This window comes from Pecten maximus, chromosome 14, assembly GCF_902652985.1.
Source record: "Pecten maximus chromosome 14, xPecMax1.1, whole genome shotgun sequence".
Lineage (NCBI taxonomy): Eukaryota > Metazoa > Mollusca > Bivalvia > Pectinida > Pectinidae > Pecten > Pecten maximus.
In genome coordinates, this window is record NC_047028.1 from 14,096,424 (window position 1) to 14,117,805 (window position 21,382).

General features: G+C 33.6%; 1 protein-coding gene across 2 annotated transcripts; it reads right to left on the reverse strand.

Moving 5' to 3' along the window:
• Positions 1-4,045: 4,045 nt before the first annotated feature.
• LOC117341977 (phospholipid scramblase 1-like) lies at positions 4,046-20,650 on the reverse strand. Of its 2 annotated transcripts, none has more exons than XM_033903885.1 (9): positions 20,517-20,650; positions 14,405-14,498; positions 12,874-13,032; positions 12,373-12,450; positions 10,270-10,409; positions 9,747-9,911; positions 8,874-9,035; positions 8,406-8,444; positions 4,046-7,919 (listed from the first exon to the last, which is right to left on the reverse strand). In XM_033903885.1, exons 2-9 carry the CDS (start codon positions 14,472-14,474, stop codon positions 7,887-7,889), a joined length of 846 nt encoding a protein of 281 aa, XP_033759776.1. In that variant the 5' UTR covers positions 14,475-14,498; positions 20,517-20,650; the 3' UTR covers positions 4,046-7,886. The 2 variants fall into 2 exon arrangements, with proteins under 2 accessions (XP_033759776.1, XP_033759777.1); XM_033903886.1 differs by lacking the exon at positions 20,517-20,650 and adding an exon at positions 20,363-20,449.
• Between the last annotated feature and the right edge of the window lie 732 nt (positions 20,651-21,382).

The following is a 21,382-nucleotide window of genomic DNA, read 5'->3' on the forward strand; positions in this document are numbered from 1 at the left end:
CATATGAAATTTGAGAAAGATCCCTTCAGTACCTTCTGTAAAATAGCGATAACAAACTTCAATTGTCAAAATACAAGATGGCTGCCTGTCGGGCAGGTTGTTTTCTGACTGGTCTCAAAATCCAATATGCATAACTAGGCACAGAGGGCAACCTACAAATGAAATTTCAGAAAGATCCCTTTAGCAATTTCTGATAAATAGCGATAACAAACTTCAATTGTCAAAATCCAAGATGGCTGCCTGTCGGCCATGTTGTTTTCATATTGGTCCCAAGAATTAGATGCAATATGCAGAACTACAGACCAAGGGGAACTTGCAAAAATGTTTGAGAAAGATCCCTTCAGTACTTTCTGAAAAATAGCGATAACAAGTTTCAATTGTCAAAATCTAAGATGGCTGCCTGTCAGCCATGTTGTTTTCCGATAGGTCTCAAAATGCAATATGCATAACTAGGCACCAAGGGGAACCTATATATGAAATTTGAGAAAGATCCCTTCAGTACTTTCTCAGAAATAGCGATAACAAACTTCAATGATCAAAATCCAAGATGGCTGCCTGTCGGCCATGTTGTTTTCCGATTGGTCTCAAAATGCAATATGCATAACTAGGCACCAAGGGAACCTACATATGAAATTTGAGAAAGATCCCTTCAGTACTTTCTCAGAAATAGCGATAACAAACTTCAATGATCAAAATCCAAGATGACTGCCTGTCGGCCATGTTGTTTTCCGATTGGTCTCAAAATGCAATATGCATAACTAGGCACCAAGGGGAACCTTCACATAAAATTTGAGAAAGATCCCTTCAGTACTTTCTCAGAAATAGCGATAACAAACTTCAATTGTCAAAATCCAAGATGGCTGCCTGTCAGCCATGTTGTTTTCCGATAGGTCTCAAAATGCAATATGCATAACTAGGCACCAAGGGGAACCTATATATGAAATTTGAGAAAGATCCCTTCAGTACTTTCCCAGAAATAGCGATAACAAACTTCAATGATCAAAATCCAAGATGGCTGCCTGTCGGCCATGTTGTTTTCCGATTGGTCTCAAAATGCAATATGCATAACTAGGCACCAAGGGGAACCTATATATGAAATTTGAGAAAGATCCCTTCAGTACTTTCTCAGAAATAGCGATAACAAACTTCAATGATCAAAATCTAAGTTGGCTGCCTGTCGGCCATGTTGTTTTCCGATTGGTCTCAAAATGCAATATGCATAACTAGGCACCAAGGGGAACCTATCATATGAAATTTGAGAAAGATCCCTTCAGTACTTTCTCAGAAATAGCGATAACAACTTCAATGATCAAAATCCAAGATGACTGCCTGTCGGCCATGTTGTTTTCCGATTGGTCTCAAAATGCAATATGCATAACTAGGCACCAAGGGGAACCTACATATGAAATTTGAGAAAGATCCCTTCAGTACTTTCTCAGAAATAGCGATAACAAACTTCAATGATCAAAATCCAAGATGGCTGCCTGTCGGCCATGTTGTTTTCCGATTGGTCTCAAAATGAAATATGCATAACTAGGCACCAAGGGGAACCTACATATGAAATTTGAGAAAGATCCCTTTAGTACTTTCTCAGAAATAGCGATAACAAACTTCAATGATCAAAATCTAAGTTGGCTGCCTGTCGGCCATGTTGTTTTCCGATTGGTCTCAAAATGCAATATGCATAACTAGGCACCAAGGGGAACCTTCACATGAAATTTGAGAAAGATCCCTTCAGTACTTTCTCAGAAATAGCGATAACAAACTTCAATTGTCAAAATCCAAGATGGCTGCCTGTCAGCCATGTTGTTTTCCGATAGGTCTCAAAATGCAATATGCATAACTAGGCACCAAGGGGAACCTATATATGAAATTTGAGAAAGATCCCTTCAGTACTTTCCCAGAAATAGCGATAACAAACTTCAATGATCAAAATCCAAGATGGCTGCCTGTCGGCCATGTTGTTTTCCGATTGGTCTCAAAATGCAATATGCATAACTAGGCACCAAGGGGAACCTACATATGAAATTTGAGAAAGATCCCTTCAGTACTTTCTCAGAAATAGCGATAACAAACTTCAATTGTCAAAATCCAAGATGGCTGCCTGTCGGCCATGTTGTTTTCCGATTGGTCTCAAAATGCAATATGCATAACTAGGCACCAAGTGGAACCCATATATGAAATTTGAAAAAGATCCCTTTAGTACTTTCTGAGGATTAGCGATAACAAGAATTGTTTACGGGCAGACGGAGGGACGGACGGAGGGACGGTTGGACCAGGGACCAACGACGCAGGGCGATTTGAATAGCCCACCATCTGATGATGGTGGGCTAAAAATGCATACCTGTCGTATTTGCAAGGTATTTTTGTCACGTTGGTGGGGTACTTTTGTCGTATGGCGCAGTCGTTCTTCGCGTGCGAAGACATTGCCTAATGCGAAGAGCGACAGTGCATCATAAAAAGAGCGACATGAAGCGAAGAGCAACTGTGCCAAGGGTTAGACAAACCAGAATATCACCCCGTGGGTTGGAGATTTCTTTCACATCCTCAGGGCTGGGGATAACTATTTCAAAGGCTGTGGACATTATTTTTGAACAAAAAAAATTAAAACAAGAGGCCCATGGCCCTTAACGGTCACCTGATTTTTGAAATATTTCAGTAAATTTGATCGACACTTTTTGGCCTGACCCATCAGTCTAAGGGATCAGTCAGGGCCAACATTTGCATACCATTAAACAGTCATCCCATGCTGATAATGTTAACAAAGTTAGAATGAATTCCAATAAAAATTAAACAAATAATAGCTATAGTCAAAAATTTACCTTTATAAACTATAGTAAAGTTTACCCACTCCCCAGGGTCAAACGTGAGACCCCAGGGGCATGAAATTCACAAATTTTGTAAAAAGCACATTAAGAACCTTCCATCTATAAAGAGTATTTGATTCTACCATATCTGAGAGTAGAAAAAAAGATTTTTGAAATTTCAGTCAATTTGACCCTTTTTGGCCCCGCCCACCAGCCCTGGGGGTCAACCAGGGCCAACATGTACATACCATCAAACTGTCATCCCAAGCTGATAATTTGAAACAAGTTAGAATGAATTCCAATTGAAATCCAACAAATGATAGACAAAAATGTGATTTCCCTATATAAACTATAGTAAAGTTTACCTCCTCCCCAGGGGCAAACGTGACACCCCAGGGTCATGAAATTCACAATTTTGGTGAATCACCTCAAGACCCTTCCATCTATGAAGAGTATTTGATTCTACCATATCTGAGAGTAGAGAAGAAGATTTTTGAAATTTCAGACAATTTGACCCTTTTTGGCCCCGCCCACCAGCCCCTGGGGGTCAACCAGGGCCAACATGTACATACCATCAAACTGTCATCCCAAGCTGATAATTTGAACCAAGTTAGAATGAATTCCAATTGAAATCCAACAAATAATAGTCAAAAATGTGATTTCCCTATATAAACTATAGTAAAGTTTACCCACTCCCCAGGGGCAAAGATGAGACCCCAGGGTCATGAAATTCACAATTTTGGTAAAGCACCTTAAGACCCTTTCATCTATGAAGAGTGTCTGATTCTACCTTACCTGAGAGTAGAGAAGAAGATTTTTGAAGTTTAAGTCAATTTTACCCTTTTTGGCCCCGCCCCTCAGGCCCCTGAGGGATGGGGACCATATAATTCACAATTTTGCTTGACCTTTAGCCATAGAAGCTCCCTGCCAAATTTCATTGAATTTGGTTCAGTGGTTTTGGAGAAGAAGTTGAAAACGTAAATTGTTTACGGACGGACGACGGACGACGGACGACTCACACCGCACGACGGACGACGGACGACGACGGACAAAAGGCGATAAGAATAGGTCACTTGAGACTTTGTCTTAGGCGACCTAAAAAGTTATCCCCAGCCCTGATGACGCGACAGTTTGTGATTTGTGTTTGTGTTGATTGTTTGGGTTTTTTATGAGAAAAAAAAGATTAGAAAAGAACAAAGATTATCAGTGGCCGTCTAAGTAAGAATGAAGACAAAATGCAGGGCTTGATGAACGTTTTAATGACAGAAAGGTACATGTATATACTGTACATGTTTTACATAGTGTATATGTATGAAGACAAAATATAAAAGACTGACATGTATACAATAATATTTTCATCTATAAACATGAACCTACTCTACAAAAACTGTTTTTCATTGGTACCTATATTTAGACAATGGGAAAGATGTATATATGTATAACATGTACTTAATATCAGGACTGCAACTTTAAAAACAGTAAATATCAAATACATAGGGGAAAGAAAGTTCTTAGAACAGCATTAATTGTAGTACAGAATGCTGCCAGTGACTTTCAAAAAAAAATGTTCTTCATTTATTAAAAAAAGACCCATCACAGCAGAAAACACAAATACATTGTAACAGAAACTTTATACAGCAGGAGTTATTATTGTAACTGATTCATTAACAAGGAATTCTCAATTATAATTTTTAACATAATAAATATAAATTTAAAAGATTTGTGCTATTAAAATTTTCTGATAAAAGAAAAATATTACCAAGTTATCTCACACTGTAATTTAAAATTCTTGTAATTCTGATTCATCTCCTAGTAAGAAAATACAAAATTCTCAACATTACAATGTAGAATTAATCATACAACTGCTCTTTACCAAACAAACCAATGCATAAGAATGTACATTATCAATTCAAATACAAAAGTTATAAAGTTTAAATAATAAATATGCAATATAATTCATAATGTAAATTATACAAATTACAACCATTAGTTATACATAAATTTTAGCAGAAGTTATTAAAACTTGACCCAGAAGAGAAGGATGTAAGGACTCCCACACCAAGGAACTACAGATAACTACAGAAGCAGAGATAAGAGAATGTTTACACACAGATGTGTACAGGTGCTATTGTCACTGGACACAAGTAGACTTCCTTTGACATAGACTGAACATTTCAAGAAGTCTGTGAAGGAAATTTTTAATTTGTATCTTTTCTGCAATTTATTCTTTTAAAGTCACATCATCAATTAAAAGCTTAAGTCTATATCTTTTGTAGAAATTTTAAAATTTACGTTATATTGTAAATCATTACAAAGTGATTTATGATACAAATTAAAATTCATAGAAAGAAATTTGTCACACAATGCATTGTTCCAGGGTGGTGGGGTGGGTGACTAGTGGTACATTGTAATACACTTGCCTTCCATCTTGGCTGACATGAATGATTCAACGATGGTGATATAACTTTTTTCATATTTGTTCTAAAATAGATGAAATTTATACAATTTGATACCATAAATTCGGCTAAAAGCATAGAAAAGCTGTCGAATATCTTAAGTATATTTTGCCAATAAATAGTCAAATTTCCAACGTTCAGATCATTTTGATGAGTTCATAGCTGATATATATAACATGTAAGACAGATGATGAAATAATTTTGTATAATATCTGAAAATAAAGGCTGGCAATGCAAAGTTTACAAAACATAGTTATAAGGCACAAATATCTCTGAATACTATTTATGTTTTCAATAAGGAAAGAAATTGAACAATTCCTGACATAAATAAGGAAAATGTTTACTAACTATTAGAGTTACTTCCCTTCTAACATGATGATTTCCATACCATTGCAAGGACCAAATAGTGCAGCTTCATTTTTTTTAAAGATTTCAGTACAAAATTTTCAAGCTGATATAATTTGGTAATATGGATAGTATTTGAGAAGTTGTGTCCTCTAAAGACGGTAGTAATTTATAAAACTCTGTGGTGGAGGTAGAAAAACTGAGGCAACTTTTCACTTACAACAATGACTCTGTCTACTTACTAGATATTAAGCAGCTTTCTCATTACAACATTGGATTGGCAGCCAAAACAGCCTACATATATATGAAGGAATTCTGATGATTACAATAAATCAATAACTTCCCTACACCCTTGGACTTATGAAAGAAATCATATATCACTTCTTACCAAAACATTTAAGAAAAAATATAAATATTGAAGCATCTACATGAAGAATACAAATGCTCAATGGTGGTGAAACTGATACATAAATTGTAGTCTTCAAATTAAAGATTATAATGCTTCACTTTATAAAATATCAGTGCTACAACTTCATATCTACCTTCTCTACACTACAAACTTTCTATATCTAATACCCTGTGTTAATTTTACAGTGATCTCCCTTTATTTTAACCGTACATGTATAGTGAAGATCTTTCCTCCAAAAATGTTGGTCAGCTACTCTTACACTTACAGTACAAATATGTATACATGTATAGCAGTACTTTGTAAGAATAAGTCACAAAACAATGCTACTACAGTATATCTAATGATTGCTTCAATTGTCCTATTGACTTAATACTGGCTCAGTACTTAAACAAAAAACAACACTTTTAATCATTAGTTTACAAAGATCAATAAAAATACATTCAGAAACACAGAAAGTAACTAAGACTTGTCAGATGAATGTTTAAACTCACACATCAGTAAGTTTAGTAAAATGAAATAAGTATATGATTCAACGGATGAGGTGGGTTTTTTTAATATCACAATTAAAAACCTCAGAGGAATCATTAACAAAAACAAAATCTATATAAAAATTTTAAGTAAAAATGAAAGTAGAACTATATTTAAAAATTCTAAAAAGCATGCTGCTTTAAAGAATGCTTGTTTTATCAGCTTCAAAGAAGCATGGCGTTTCTTGTTTGTTGGGTTAATGCCCTGTGAACAGCCACTGTCATTTTGAGTCAGGGTCTCCTTGTAGTAGTTCAATGAACATACAGGAGTCCTTTCATATGCCATCCAGACCAATAAGGGTTATGTGTCTTGCCAAAGGCCACAACCACGGCGCCATCCCGAGAACCATAAATTATTATTCCAATAGCAAAAAGTAACTGTATATCTCCACCACAGGTACATTGTACAATCTTAAGTTACTTTTCATTAAATTGAATACTTATTATTATTTCTACACACATTTCATGAAATTAAGTAATTTTTTAGTAATTTTTCTGAAAATTTCCAACAAGGAAAGACATTTTACAAGATCAAATTAATATCAAATAAACTTTTTGGTAAAATTTAATATAAAAAGTAAATGTTGAATACACATACCAACAGAACATAAAATGTAGAAGACACATATAAGTTGTAAAAGGATCAACTAAAATATTCATTTGGGATAAAAATATATAAAATGGTTCAACAACAAAAACCTTATAACAATGAACCATCTCATACCTCTATAACCAGCAGAGTTTTGTAGCAGAGAAGTAATTGGTCTAAACATAGTTTAAGTAAACAAAAGCAGCAAGCAATGATGAAAGATGTATATATATACTATGTAGGACAGCCTACTGATATCACATGATATATACTAATGTACTAGCTTTTACTCTGGGGGAGTTTTAACTAGAGATATACATTATATAGATGTAGACAAGATACAATACATACCAAGGTACTATCCCATACAATAGAACTAATTGATACGCTGGTGAATCGTTACACATCTGTGTATAATGTAACATAATCAATGTAGTTGTTATGTAAAGAAGTAAATAAATTATAAAACCACCTGTCTGTGTATATACTATTCATTGTCCATGTACACTGTCTTTTGTCACTGAGTGTGGACAGATTCATCTCATAAAGTCACTTTGGAACAACCTCGTGATATAATGATCAGGAAATCATTTCAAGAACAGCGGAAATGAAATAAAGAAATAAATCAGTAAGAAATTTTAAATCACCAGTGTGAGGTGCTACAATTTGTTTCTATCTTCACTAGATCATGTGATGCAGTAAGGTGACCTTTGACCTCGAATGATGTGAGCAATGACATTGACTTTTATAGGATTAGGCACTTCCAGATAATGTCTTCTTTCCCTTCTGAAAAAAATAATCAAAATCATTGAGGTTGTTATCAGAAACAGACAAAAGATTGTAGAGTGTATGTATATGGCCCTATCGACAGAGTAATGCTTTGTCACACCCTTAATTATATGCTTATAATTCAGCTCCATTGGCAAATAATCATCACAACTCAACCTTAACTATAATGAGTCATTGTCATAACAAAACTATGATATTACACTATTGTGTAAACTCTAGTTAAAAGTTAATGTCTCAATTCTTGTCATAAGTTTTGGTCTCAACTCAAAGCACAATTTATGGGCTTAATTCTAAGCGATTTTGATTGTAATTAATGTTATCGCCTCAAATCTAATAACAAATTCAGTTGTTGTCACAACTCAACAACAAGTTACCATCTAACCTCAACTCTAAACACATCTCATCGTATCAAACCTAATCAAAAGCTATTGTCTGAATACCTTTTATAAATCACTAATCAGAATTTGATTACTATGTACTTACATCATCTTTCTTTGTGTTATTTTCAAAGAACATGAAATCCTGAAAAGAGAGAGAATAAACATTTCAGAATATACAATCTTGTTAAAGATCAAACAGATTTTTGACACATAGGAGAATACACAGCCATGTGTCGTTCCTAAACGTGAATTTAACATTGATACAGAATAATTACTTATATCATCCAAATACTAAAACACATACAATTTATGATACATTTATGAAACTGAGCTTAATAAATTGAAGGGTTTTGTTGAGCAAGGTATCTTGTACGCAAATTATTCCACATGTGGTCAAGTGTGACCTTTGGTTCTTTAATGTTGAATGATTGGCAACCAAATTTAATAAAAGAAGCCTTTAACCTACAACAGTTGTAATCCCTTGAACATGTGGACAAAAACTTTTAAGATATACATATGCTACAAAATCACCAATAAAAAGTGATTTTCCCTCAGTGTAATAGAGACTTACGATAAGAAACACTGCTCCCATAAGGACAGCTTTTACATTAACGTCCAGGTCGAGTGGGAAAGAGATTCCAAAGTTGTCGGCATCTGTAAACACTTCCTTTGCGAGTCCTGACCACTGTTTTGTCACACGACCAACAAAGGTCTCCTCATCTGCTGCGTAAACCTGTTACACAAAAAAATGTAGGATTTTTTAGGAACTGTTTGATTTCATACTTTGTTAATTAACAATTTTATTTATATATCATAGGCAGTTAAAGATTTATAGATCATACAGTTTGTCTCTTACTAGTACTTGCCATTTGAAATCTTTCTTGAAAGAAACAATGACTTAATCGCCTCGAAGTCCCTCACCCATAGCAAGAGTACCATGCATGAAAAACATTAATTTCTCTGCACGCTTACTACACTATGGTAAATTCTTCACATTCCAACTCTTTACTTTTTCACACATTTTACACAACAGTAAATGCCATTTTATTAACTTCAAATACAGTCCACCTGACTAGTTTATCTAGAACTTGGTTCTGGTTTTTACCAGTAAGCAAATGTAGTTTTAGAGATTTGTTAAGAAGAATGACAATAAAACAAATATTATGTATGCTTTATTAAATAATGACATACAACATTTAATATAATATTTGATTGATGAATATCTCTGCAACTACATACATTAAACCCTACTTAAAGAAGAAACTAACAACATTTTAGTCAGTTTGTTTTTAACGGGAACGACTGGATATTTCAATCTGCTTGCGGTGACAATTCTATGAGGTAAGCCTTTATCTAGATCTGTGATACTGCTTGCCTTTTTTTAATTTTACTTTGGTTCAACTGGTTTGACCCGGTAGATCAGAGCTAGTGGAACAGAACTTACATCAAACTCAATATCTCCACACATGTTCCATGTACAACATGGACCCACAATCCTCAACACTGTTTCTTCTGCAGCATTCTCGATGCGAAATCGTGGCTTGCAGCAGCTCCATGACTGGGCCACATACCCAATCACTTTTCCCGGTGGGGCTTCAACAGTAACTTTCTGTAACACAACATCACAATGTATTTTTCTGTTACCTGTCATGAGACTCCTAAAATCTAATAATTCAAAACAAATTAACAGTTAAAGGCATATAAGTACCACAGGCATGGCCTAGTGTATGACAATAAAGATTACATTTGGACTTTTTATATCACAAAAGAATTTCATGAAATAAACATTGGACTTTTTATATCACAAAAGAATTTCATGAAATAAACAGACTCATGAGCTAGCTTTCCAAATCAGAGAATGGACTTTCTGGACACAGTAATATATATCTTCTGGACGCTGGGACATTTCTGTCGACATTACTGAATTGCCGAAAATATTTTCCTGAAGGAAAAAGTTGATTTTTTACCTGCAGACAGCAGGGAAACCAACAGGAAGAACACCGGAGTCCTCGGGACAGGTGCATGACTTCTTTGTGAGTATTGTCTGTGATCTTTATGTCAAATGGTCGTTTCGCCCCACAACAGTTGCGAGTACAGCAGCAAGTATCTATGGAAAAGATATACACGACATCGTACATACATGTACCTAAACTTTAAGTAAAACTTAAACATTTGCCATTTTCATAACCCATCAGATGAAGATTAATTTCACTGACCCATACTTTCAGTTATACAAAATTTTGTGAAAATCATACATATATGATCATAATTCAGACATTTCTGATTGATGGATATAGAGGACAAAAATGAATATAATTAATTGAACATTCAATTTCAGAAGTAGTGTGTAAAATCTTAACATTGAAAAAAAATTTGATGTATATTTCATAAAGATTATGTACTAGAGCGTACCTTTCTATTAAGCCCTCAAAACAAGCCTGTTTAGGAGAATCTATCCTTATCATAAAACAAAAAGTATTATCTTTGTGAGCCCTAAATAAACCTGTCCATGGGATTACCTTTGTAAGCCTATAATAAACAACCTATCTTAGGTTTTAACATTATCATACAACGACAGTATTACCTTTGTAAGCCTATAATAAACAACCTATCTTAGGTTTTCACATTATCATACAACGACAGTATTACCTTTGTAAGCCTAATTAACAACTTATCTTAGGTTTTCACATTATCATACAACGACAGTATTACCTTTGTAAGCCTAATTAACAACTTATCTTAGGTTTTCACATTATCATACAACTACAGTATTACCGTTGTAAGCCACATAAGACCTGTCCTTGAGAATTCAATATTATTATACTGTACAACTAGACTAATACCTTCGTGAACTCTATAAACGACCTGTCAAAGAGAATTTATCATTACATGTACAGGTAACATACAACTAGTATATATTACCTTAGTGAGCCTATCTGTCCATAGTGTTGGGAATCGGTTGAATTTTTGTGATCGATCATCACTTGTGTGTAACCAATCGATGATCGATTAAAATCGATTAATTTCCAAATATATTTTTTGTATTCATGTCTCAATATTTTGTGAAATGCTTTCGACAACAATTTCAGTAACTAATAAACTGTTATACCTACATGTATACTATCTTTATACCTACATGTATACTATCTTCCTGTGTGTTTATTTGTTTATTACACAGATAAAAATGAACCAAAATAGTTTTTTTTAATAATTTTATTCAACACATAAAAACAACAACAAAAGGATTGTTTATTGGAGTATTTAGCTAATTTAATCCATCCGTTATTGAAAGTCTAATATACTTTGAAAACGAAAGTAGAACTGTGACTTACCATTGAAGGAATACGACTTTCTGCACATTTTACAAATAGTTTTCGTCATATTTAAAGTATCAGTACTTAACAGACCTTCTGCTTCTTGTTTTCATTAAAAACCAAAGTGTTTCCATAAAACAGACCCTGTGCGTTTACCGGGAAGAAAGATCGTATACGTTAATGTTGCTTCCATAGCTAGTCGCTTATGTTCTCACAAACGAAATCTTAGTCATCGGTACATTTGCATTCCCCCTAGTATTACTACACTGTACCAGTTAATGTGACGCTTGATTTTGTATGATACAAGCATAACCATTTCCCGCAAGCGACTGTGTTGTAGACATTGTCAAGCTGAATTTGCGTATGTTTATCTGAAATCCGGCTAATATATTTTCATAAAACCTGATGTAGGGCACTTCCGACGAAACTCGATTACAGTTTTCTTACTCGATTAATTGATCAAACGTCTCAAACAAGTGATACTCGACGAACTCGATTAATCGGAACACCACTACCTGTCCATGATAATTCAATATTATCATACAACTAGTACATTACCTTTATGAGCCCCATAAAGACCTGTCCATGATAATTTAATATTATCATACAACTAGTACATTACCTTTATGAGCCCCATAAAGACCTGTCCATGATAATTTAATATTATCATACAACTAGTACATTACCTTTATGAGCCCCATAAAGACATGTCCATGATAATTTAATATTATCATACAAATACATCTAGAGTATTACCTTCATGAGCCCTATAAACAATCTGTCCAAGTGAGTTCAACACCTCATACTTGTTGTTGGTCTCAATTCCCGTCACAGCTGTCAAGTAAAATTAAATAAATTCACAAGTTATCTGTCAGCTACATTATGAATTAAAACTAAAGCAAGTTACACAATTGTTACCAATTATAATTGTTATGATTTACAGTGCACAGTCCAAAATACTTAGAATTTTCTATTTTGTTTATTCAAACAAACATTTGACCAGAACTTCAGTACTAATACTTATTTATATCATCTCCCCCCGGTTTGAGACCAAAAGTAAGAAGTAAGCTAGCTTCCAAAATCATAAGTCTAATCTAATTTTGATAAATATATAATTTCAATATTCTGACATGTTAGTCTATCAAACTCAAAATCTATTTGCATGTATTTAAATAATTTTTTTTTTTTTTTTAATTTTTGTTGGCCTATTTTATAAAGCGATTTTGTACTGATTAATTAGATGTAGATTTAGCTTACCTTCGAAACCCTCCACCTTTTGTTTGACGAGCAGTTGATCTACTTGCGACAAATACTGCAGTCCAGGGGGGCAGTTGGCTGGTGGCTGCTGGGGGCCAGCTGCCCATCCCCCGGGGCCTACAGGAGCTGCCCCTGGGGCCATAGGTGTTGGGGCTGGAGCTATAAATTGGAATACAACAATGAATTTAAGAATATGCATATGAAATACATAATCATACAATATTAGGTCAATGATAAATATTTTGTTAGATTCATTTCTTCTGACATAAAAAAGTTATCTTATTGAAGTGTCCAAGCAATCATGATTATAATTAACTTAATGTGTTTACTGTAATGGTAATATGACATCCTCCTCCAATGTTTAATTTTATTCAATTTTAAATGAACACAAGTGAATGATTCTATTTATCACATTCATTGAGGAAACAGCAAAACTTTTCAAATTATTTTCCATATAGACATTTCAAATTAAAAAAAGTACATGTACGTATATAATGTGCACACATGAACAAGACAATCATAGCATATATATCATGGCATCCCGTTGACCCATTATTTTTAGCAATATGAGAAACTCAAAATCTGATAGGTCAAAGCTTTAGCATGTCAAATAGACATTTCCATCAATCCCAACAGTTAAATATCAATTTGAAGAGTCAGAAAAATACTTTCCAGTGTCTACGTGTACAGAGGAGCCCACTTATTTGCATATCGGTTATTTGAATATCCCGCTTATTTGCATAAAATTCTCAGGTCCCGATTTTTTTCTTCTTTATCTTTGTATTTCAATCCCGTGTATTTGCATCGACTAAAACACTGACTCCCGCTTATATGCATATAAAAATTCCAAAAAATCGAAAATTTTTAATTGATTTTAGGGTATTTTTGTGATTTTCCCGTAATAAAAGTTTTATGAAATGTGTTTTAACTTACATTATTCTTATCATTGGTTCACACTTCGTCATTACAGGTTACGTACAATGCATCGATATTGACATTGTTATTATTTAGACCATATCAGTAGCAATGTGCAGAAGAATTACTGAATAAAATATCTATATGCCTCATCTTTTGATGAGATTTGTTTATTTATTATAGCATCGATCCAAACCTGTGTTCTGTGTACTTAAACACTCGCTGAGGCAAGTTGCGATCGCCATGATTGTTTTCTAGGCGCGTTGCATTGTGGGGGCATATGTGTAATGAACGACAACCATTTTCCCCTCAGACTTCTGTTAAATTCACTGAAATATTGTATTTTCCCTCATTTTTATGGCAATAATATTCCCAAATACTCCAGATTTGCCTTCCTAATTTACCATTTGCTGTTTCTACTTGAAAATTGTGTTTTTAATGCAAACAAACTGAAACTTTCGTCCAAAAAGGGTAGTTTCCCATAAATTCTAGATAAATCCCTGCAGTTATTTAACATATATACAGCACATATATTGTTGGACAAACAACTTGTCATTGACAACCAACTCTGATTCGGGGTATAAAAACTCTTTTTGCTGACAACAGATTTACATACCCCCTGGAATAGGCTGTTTCTCTATAGGTGGGGCATCACCGCCAGGAGATGAAGTTGGATAGGCAGACATAGTTGCTCCTTTACAAGTCTAGATCTGCAATATACATTTAAATTAAAATTGAGACATATATAATAGCACTCCTCAATAAATCTCTAGTTTTCTCCTCACACATGTTTTAATGTTTTAATTACTCCTAATTATATTATAACCTACCAGCTAGATGGACATTCATCATACAGGTATTTGTAAAAAAAAAATTAATGTGTGTTTCCAGAAAAAATCTTACTGTGGAATGTTGTAATTAGTAAAGTTCCCACATCAATGTATAATCTATACAAATGACACTTCTTAAATTATCTATCATCTTAACCTAGCTACTCAAGCTCTTATAAATTGTAAAAACAACTTTAATCTTATAATTATAGATCACAATTTACTCATTTACATTTTACATGTACTGCAATACTGAAAATGCATGTCTACATAGCCAAATTATTTCACAATATTACATGTCCATATAATTATATATATAGCTAAATTAAATTAAATCTAACATAAGTTAAAAGCATATCAAATTAAAGGATAAATTAAAATACTGTGTGCATGTACCAGTGTGTACCAGCTTCATTTTTACTTTCATAAAATGTAAATATTGATTTTTAAGCTTTAATATCCCTGGTTGTCCCACACACTGACTTAAAGAATTATATATGTCCATACACTGCAATCTAGACATCTTTAATCCAACAGCTGAGTCAAGAATTTCTTTTTCCATTGTGTAATATTGTCGTTTTGACAATTAAACTTGTTTGGTGAAAAATGCAAATTGTTATAATAAATAAACCACAGGTATATTCTATTGTTTAGTTTAGTTTAGTTTATTCAACTTGAAGCCTTACGGCTCATAAGTATAACATAGAAGCATCAACATACACATATATACAATACGTAACTAATTGTTATAGAGGATGAACAAAACAGTAGGCGTAACTGGTGAAAAGCATCCGAAAACATTGATTTTAACAACAAAAACACAATCAGAGTATTCAGGGGGGTGGACAAAACAATCAACATAACTGGAGACAAGTACCTTAAGTCATTAATAAAAAGTAAATAATACAGTTTGTAAGAGTAGATAGATAGTAGTTACCAAACAATAGGTATAACTAATATAAGTATATAGGATTTTTCAAATGCAAATATATACTTCGTGAGAATAATTACATGATGAACAAACAATATATATAAAATAGATATAAATAGAGATAGTAAATTATTGAACCCAAGTGTGGCCTGTTTAAAAATAGATACTGTACTTGTAGGTCACAGTCCAGTAACAGTCAGTTTATTGATACTTTTTTCCAACAATAGACATTGTGCATCGATCTACAATACAAGGAGTATACTATCAAAAACAGTCTTTAGCTACAGTATACTGTTTACGTACTTGATCAATTTTTTTATATTATAAACTTCTAATTTACAGTGTAGTTTGTACATGGGTGTACTTGATTAATTATATAATGACAAGCCATCTGGTTTTTTTTAGATATATCTCTAAATTTAAATACCAAATAGATATATTCTGTCAATCAAAAGAGATCTCTACTTCAAATAGATATCTGAATAATATAGGTAAAAATCCAAAAGCTTGCCATACGCGACTGTATATGGAGACATTGTAGTACACATTTGTCAATGCCGGTGATTTTTTATGTGAAATTTCCTCAATTGAATTAAGTAGTTTCCGATAAAACATTTTAACACCCAGTTAGGTTTCACTCAAGAGGATGCTTACACTTATAAGTTATAACTAGCAAGACAATATCACAACTTCCCGACACTGGTAATATTTATACACACAACCCACCATCACCTACATTATGTGCAACACATCACATATTGTACCGTTCCTAAGAGTGAGGAATTGTTTTCTAGTTACTAGCAGTGATATCAATATAAGCGTATTTATATATAATCTAACTGTCCGCTCAGACAAACACATCAAGTAGACAAACAAAAATCTATACTGTACCTTAAGCTTACAGTGTATATGTGTAAATAGGTTTCATCTACAGTATATATAGCATATATAATGGTCTGCTTATAAATTTAGGTACATGTGTACAAGCTTTAGAAGGTCTTTACTTTTAAAATCCTACAACAAGTATATAACAAGCCTTATTGGGTTAAATATAGGATTATAGTCATTATACAGTATATATACCACAGCAATATGTGTACCAGTATCATATACTGAGCCAGAGCATTTTTTGTCCTATATGTAAACTAGAACTAGTACTGATTACCAATAATTTAAAAATAAGTTAATACATTTTCATACTTTACCTATACATTAATTAGGGAGGGACTGGTTAAAAATGGCATTCTTTATAATGAAGCAGTATATATTCTATAGATCTTATCAATGTGATCATTTCCTGCTTTTACAAATTAAATACTTGTAGGTGCATCCATATGCATGACCATGACAATTCAATGCTTCACTGGTCATGGTTATAATCATTACATATATATACTCGCTATTAACCAGATCTAGATATCAATGTTTAACCAAGACATATTCCCCTACTAAACATTGGTGTACATAAAAACACAAAATGTATGCCCAAGGCCAGTATTTCATGTTAATTTTTTATAGTGAATTTGTAACAGGTATGGTATATAATGTAAAACAAAAAAAAAAGAGAAAAAGCATTGTGAAATCCATTTTCTTTATCATATACAGTGTAAAATATACATTTTGCATGCAAGTTTATTAATATACTGGAATAAATCACTAACCACACCCATGTCACTAGCAACAGAAAATAATGTAGGGGACCCAAATTAGTCACGTCACATAACTACATCAATACACCGCTGGTAACTGTGACACCACTCAATCCACCCACTAAACATGATGATTCATGATAACACATAAATTTATCAATAGACTGCAGAGAAAATGACAATCCACATGAAAAGGTCTCATTTTTGTTAAAAAGGTTTGGTTAATGTATATATGTGTTATAATTAGTTATACATGTTGACAAGCACTTTGTACCTGTATGATGTACATACAGTGTACAATGTGTAAGGAGTCTTCATGCTATATATACAGTACTGTATCATTATATCGAATACATTAGTCTCAAAACATGTAGCTTTCTAGTATAAGTACATGTAATACTGATGAAAAAAATAGAAGAATTCCAACAACTCCTGAAGCCAGGTTTCAAAATAGACATTCTACTTTTCTTCTACTGATGGTTGCTGATATGTTTCAGGTTTAGGCCCAAGAGGGCTCTGTAATTACCACCACAGGTATAAATATACACCTGTGCATATACATGAACCATAACGTTCTAGATCTTGAACTAGCAACTTCATCAAATCAAATAAATTACAAAATAAGAAATACCTAAGTTTCAAGTAAAGCAAAACATCTGGTGTCTCTAGCTGCCAAATTCCCATATTGTACATCGATCTAATTTATTATTTCCTTTGGGCACAAAATGCTTTTACTTCAACCCTAAGACACTTGTACATGTGTGTATAACAGACATTGGGAGACATCTATGAAGAGAATTTGTAAACACACAAAGTGATCGAGAGATCAATTATGAGCCTCGGATCACAAGGTTCTACCTACTTAGCTTTTATTTGCATATAGAATTAAATGTCTAAATTCAATGGTACATGGCATGTACAACAGAGGAAAAGATTAATCAGCCTTAGAATTTCTAGCATGTTAATCACGCTTTAATAACTCCCTTCCACTACGTATACATACACGACGTCGTGATGTCACAGACAAAAGCTACAGGCTGCCTGGCACTTCTGGTATGGTCAATGAGCACAACAAAACATGTACATATTTAGAGATTCTTCAGAGTCAGATTCTCACAGATTTGTTATATTTTTGAGTCCTGGACTCATGCAGGTTTTCTTTCAAGTTGATTGGGTCAACTAAAATTTATTTTGAGAGAACACATGCACTATATGAAATGTGGTAAGTAAACTATTACCGTAGGCCTAATGCGCCCAGCTCATGAAAATTTGAAAACGATGCTCATGATTAAACCGAAAAATCCTACGAAAAATAATTTCATGAAAAGTATGTACTACCTCAATAATATTTTGGGGGGTTATGTATGTACGCCTGTGTGTTATATGTTGTGCATGTTTTGTTCACAAAATTGTTGACTGTTGATTTCATTGATCCATGTCTGAATAAATTTAATGATAAAATACCTTTAATACCTAGCTAGTATAAAAAAAAAAAAGGCCTTTAATTAAAGACATCTATAAAGACATATTTTAGGTAAAAGTACACGTGTATTTCATTATAATTAATCAATTGAAAAAGTTTATAAATGTCTGTGATATAGGATGCAACATTTTACCTACCACTACCATATACTTACCAAGCTAGGCTACTTCAAGTTCACAAAAAATGAACCTTTTTCAATTAAATTTGTGTATTGATATATGCGGGCTATAGATAGTATCACCAGGTTAACACATATACATTATATAATTACTGGACTAAAAATTAAATGTCTGTATAATTGACTTTCATTGTTATATTTCTATAGGCCCTATGTGTTCCCCAGTAATTGATATAAAGTTCAGGTAATATCTGTGAAAATAAATTCAGTAGGCGTATTGTAATACAATTTTAACACTGACATTTAACCACAGGCGTCTGAAGTTCTGACAGTAAACCTAGATATAATACCATATAAAAAATTAGAGTAGGCCTATCTACTATAAAAAAAAGAACAGGTATGCAACGCCTCCGATGTAAACAATCACTTAAATCTCTGCAAACGGGGGAAATATAAGATTTACAATATAATTATTGGTATACACAGATGCCGCTAACATTATTTAACACTCGACAAGCATAAACCATTACTCACTGCGTTTAATAAGTTCTATTTCAGCTAAAAACTTGCTGAGATGGTCTGTCACGTCAACCATGTCGTGAAAATGGCGGACATTGTTATGCAGGTCCGCAGTGAATATCGAGGTAAAACTTTTTAATTCATGATATTGACAATAAAAAAAGAACTCTAGAAGCACATGGATTCTTTCAATTTATATTTATATTCTGTGTCGTTGAAACATTTTTAATACTTCTGGTGTAACATGTTTCTCTGTTTTTAAAACGATTGAAAATAAAGGGCAGATAACTCTTATTTTTTCATGAATTAAAAAGTATTACATCGATATTCACTGCGGACCTGCATAACAATGTCCGCCATTTTCACGACATGGTTGACGTGACAGACCATCTCAGCAAGTTTTTAGCTGAAATAGAACTTATTAAACGCAGTGAGTAATGGTTTATGCTTGTCGAGTGTTAAATAATGTTAGCGGCATCTGTGTATACCAATAATTATATTGTAAATCGTATATTTTTCCCGTTTGCAGAGATTTAAGTGATTGTTTACATCGGAGGCGTTGCATACCTGTTCTTTTTTTATAGTAGATACTCTAATTTTTTATATGGTATTATATCTAGGTTTACTGTCAGAACTTCAGACGCCTGTGATTTAACCCACTCCTCCCCAATCATATGCTTCTGTCAGACATAACCCATGTACACCAATGCTTTACCAATTAGATTACAGTCATACAAAAAGAACATTCCTAGTTTGCTATTTTAAAAAAACAGCATTTAAGATTATTTTGACAGGTGATGAAATATATTGATTATTGGACTACAGTAGCCTACAGGAGCTGAATATTGTTTGTTATTTTCCGTACAATACTTGACACTGACAGTTCAGCATGATTTTGCACAGACCTACCACCTACCAGCTAGCGATCGTCCCACCATGAATGATAGTTCACGATACCTAAACACACCTGACCAATGACCGAAGATGTCAGAAATGACCGATGATTTTTTTTCCGAAATGTGGGTCATGGCACATGTACAGTACCGTGATCGATAGCCTGGCACTGCACACTCGAGGAATGTGCACGATTTCACTGACCAGTCCGCGCCTTGATGTGTGATTTTAAACTAATCACAGTGGCATGTTTTAAAGTTCACTACTACATACAGTACACACTATAACTAATTCCATTACTAACCTTTACAACTTGAACAGTGTAGTCTTACGAGTGGCAACGCCCGAAACCGTTCCAACCAGTTGCTGATGTTTTGTAGTGGTAAACGTTAACAGTTTAGGGTGCCTCAAACGGAGGAGAGTTGTTATCCAAGACGATAACGTTGACATTGCTCAGGTTAGAATGGCTGTTCCATGAACCTCCCTCACACTCTCGATCGGGCGTATAAGCACTGCTCATGGTTAGGCTAGTTATCTACCATAGAAAAATATTAGCCCCTACTTCAGGCCTATAGTATATTTTTTTATTATTATTTTTCTATAAATACTTACCAGATGCTGACGTTTGTGGTACTAGAGATTACTGAGAGATGAATATTGACTTTGAACATTTTTTAACTAAATTATCAATTTATCTGCTTTTGACATGTATTAATAGTACTTTTAATTTAACCCACAACACCTGAAGCATATAGCCTATATCTCAATAAATCGTGACATTCGGATTTTACTTCATGCACAGTCAACTTTATCATAATTCAGGCCTTAACAACTATTTTTTTAATTAGCTATGTTATGAAACGGATAATTTAAGCTTCTTAAAAAAATAGGGTTTAACTGCCCCCAGATAATATGCACAATATAAGTATACTATCTTAACAAATATAATATATATAATACAAGACAGTGCCCTTGTGTAGCCGAAAGGTACGACATTTCTATGATGTATATAGATAAATAATTATTTATCAAATGGCCTATTTTGCAATCATATATTGCAAATTTATTATTATCGTTATTACAAATGAGTAATGTATATGCCAACGTAAATGCGACCATGCATGCAGAATTATTTACTTACTGTAGAATGTACATGCTGTCTGTAATCTA

Bases quoted from the DNA above. Each gene is read 5' to 3' on its own strand.
- LOC117341977 (XM_033903885.1), bottom strand. From the start codon at position 14,474: ATGTCTGCCTATCCAACTTCATCTCCTGGCGGTGATGCCCCACCTATA. The intron at 10,410-12,372 runs GTAATACTCTAG...TCTTTTCCATAG, and splicing joins TGTTTATAGGGCTCATGAAG to ATACTTGCTGCTGTACTCGC. The intron at 9,036-9,746 runs GTAAGTTCTGTT...TTTGTGTAACAG, and splicing joins GTGGAGATATTGAGTTTGAT to GTTTACGCAGCAGATGAGGA.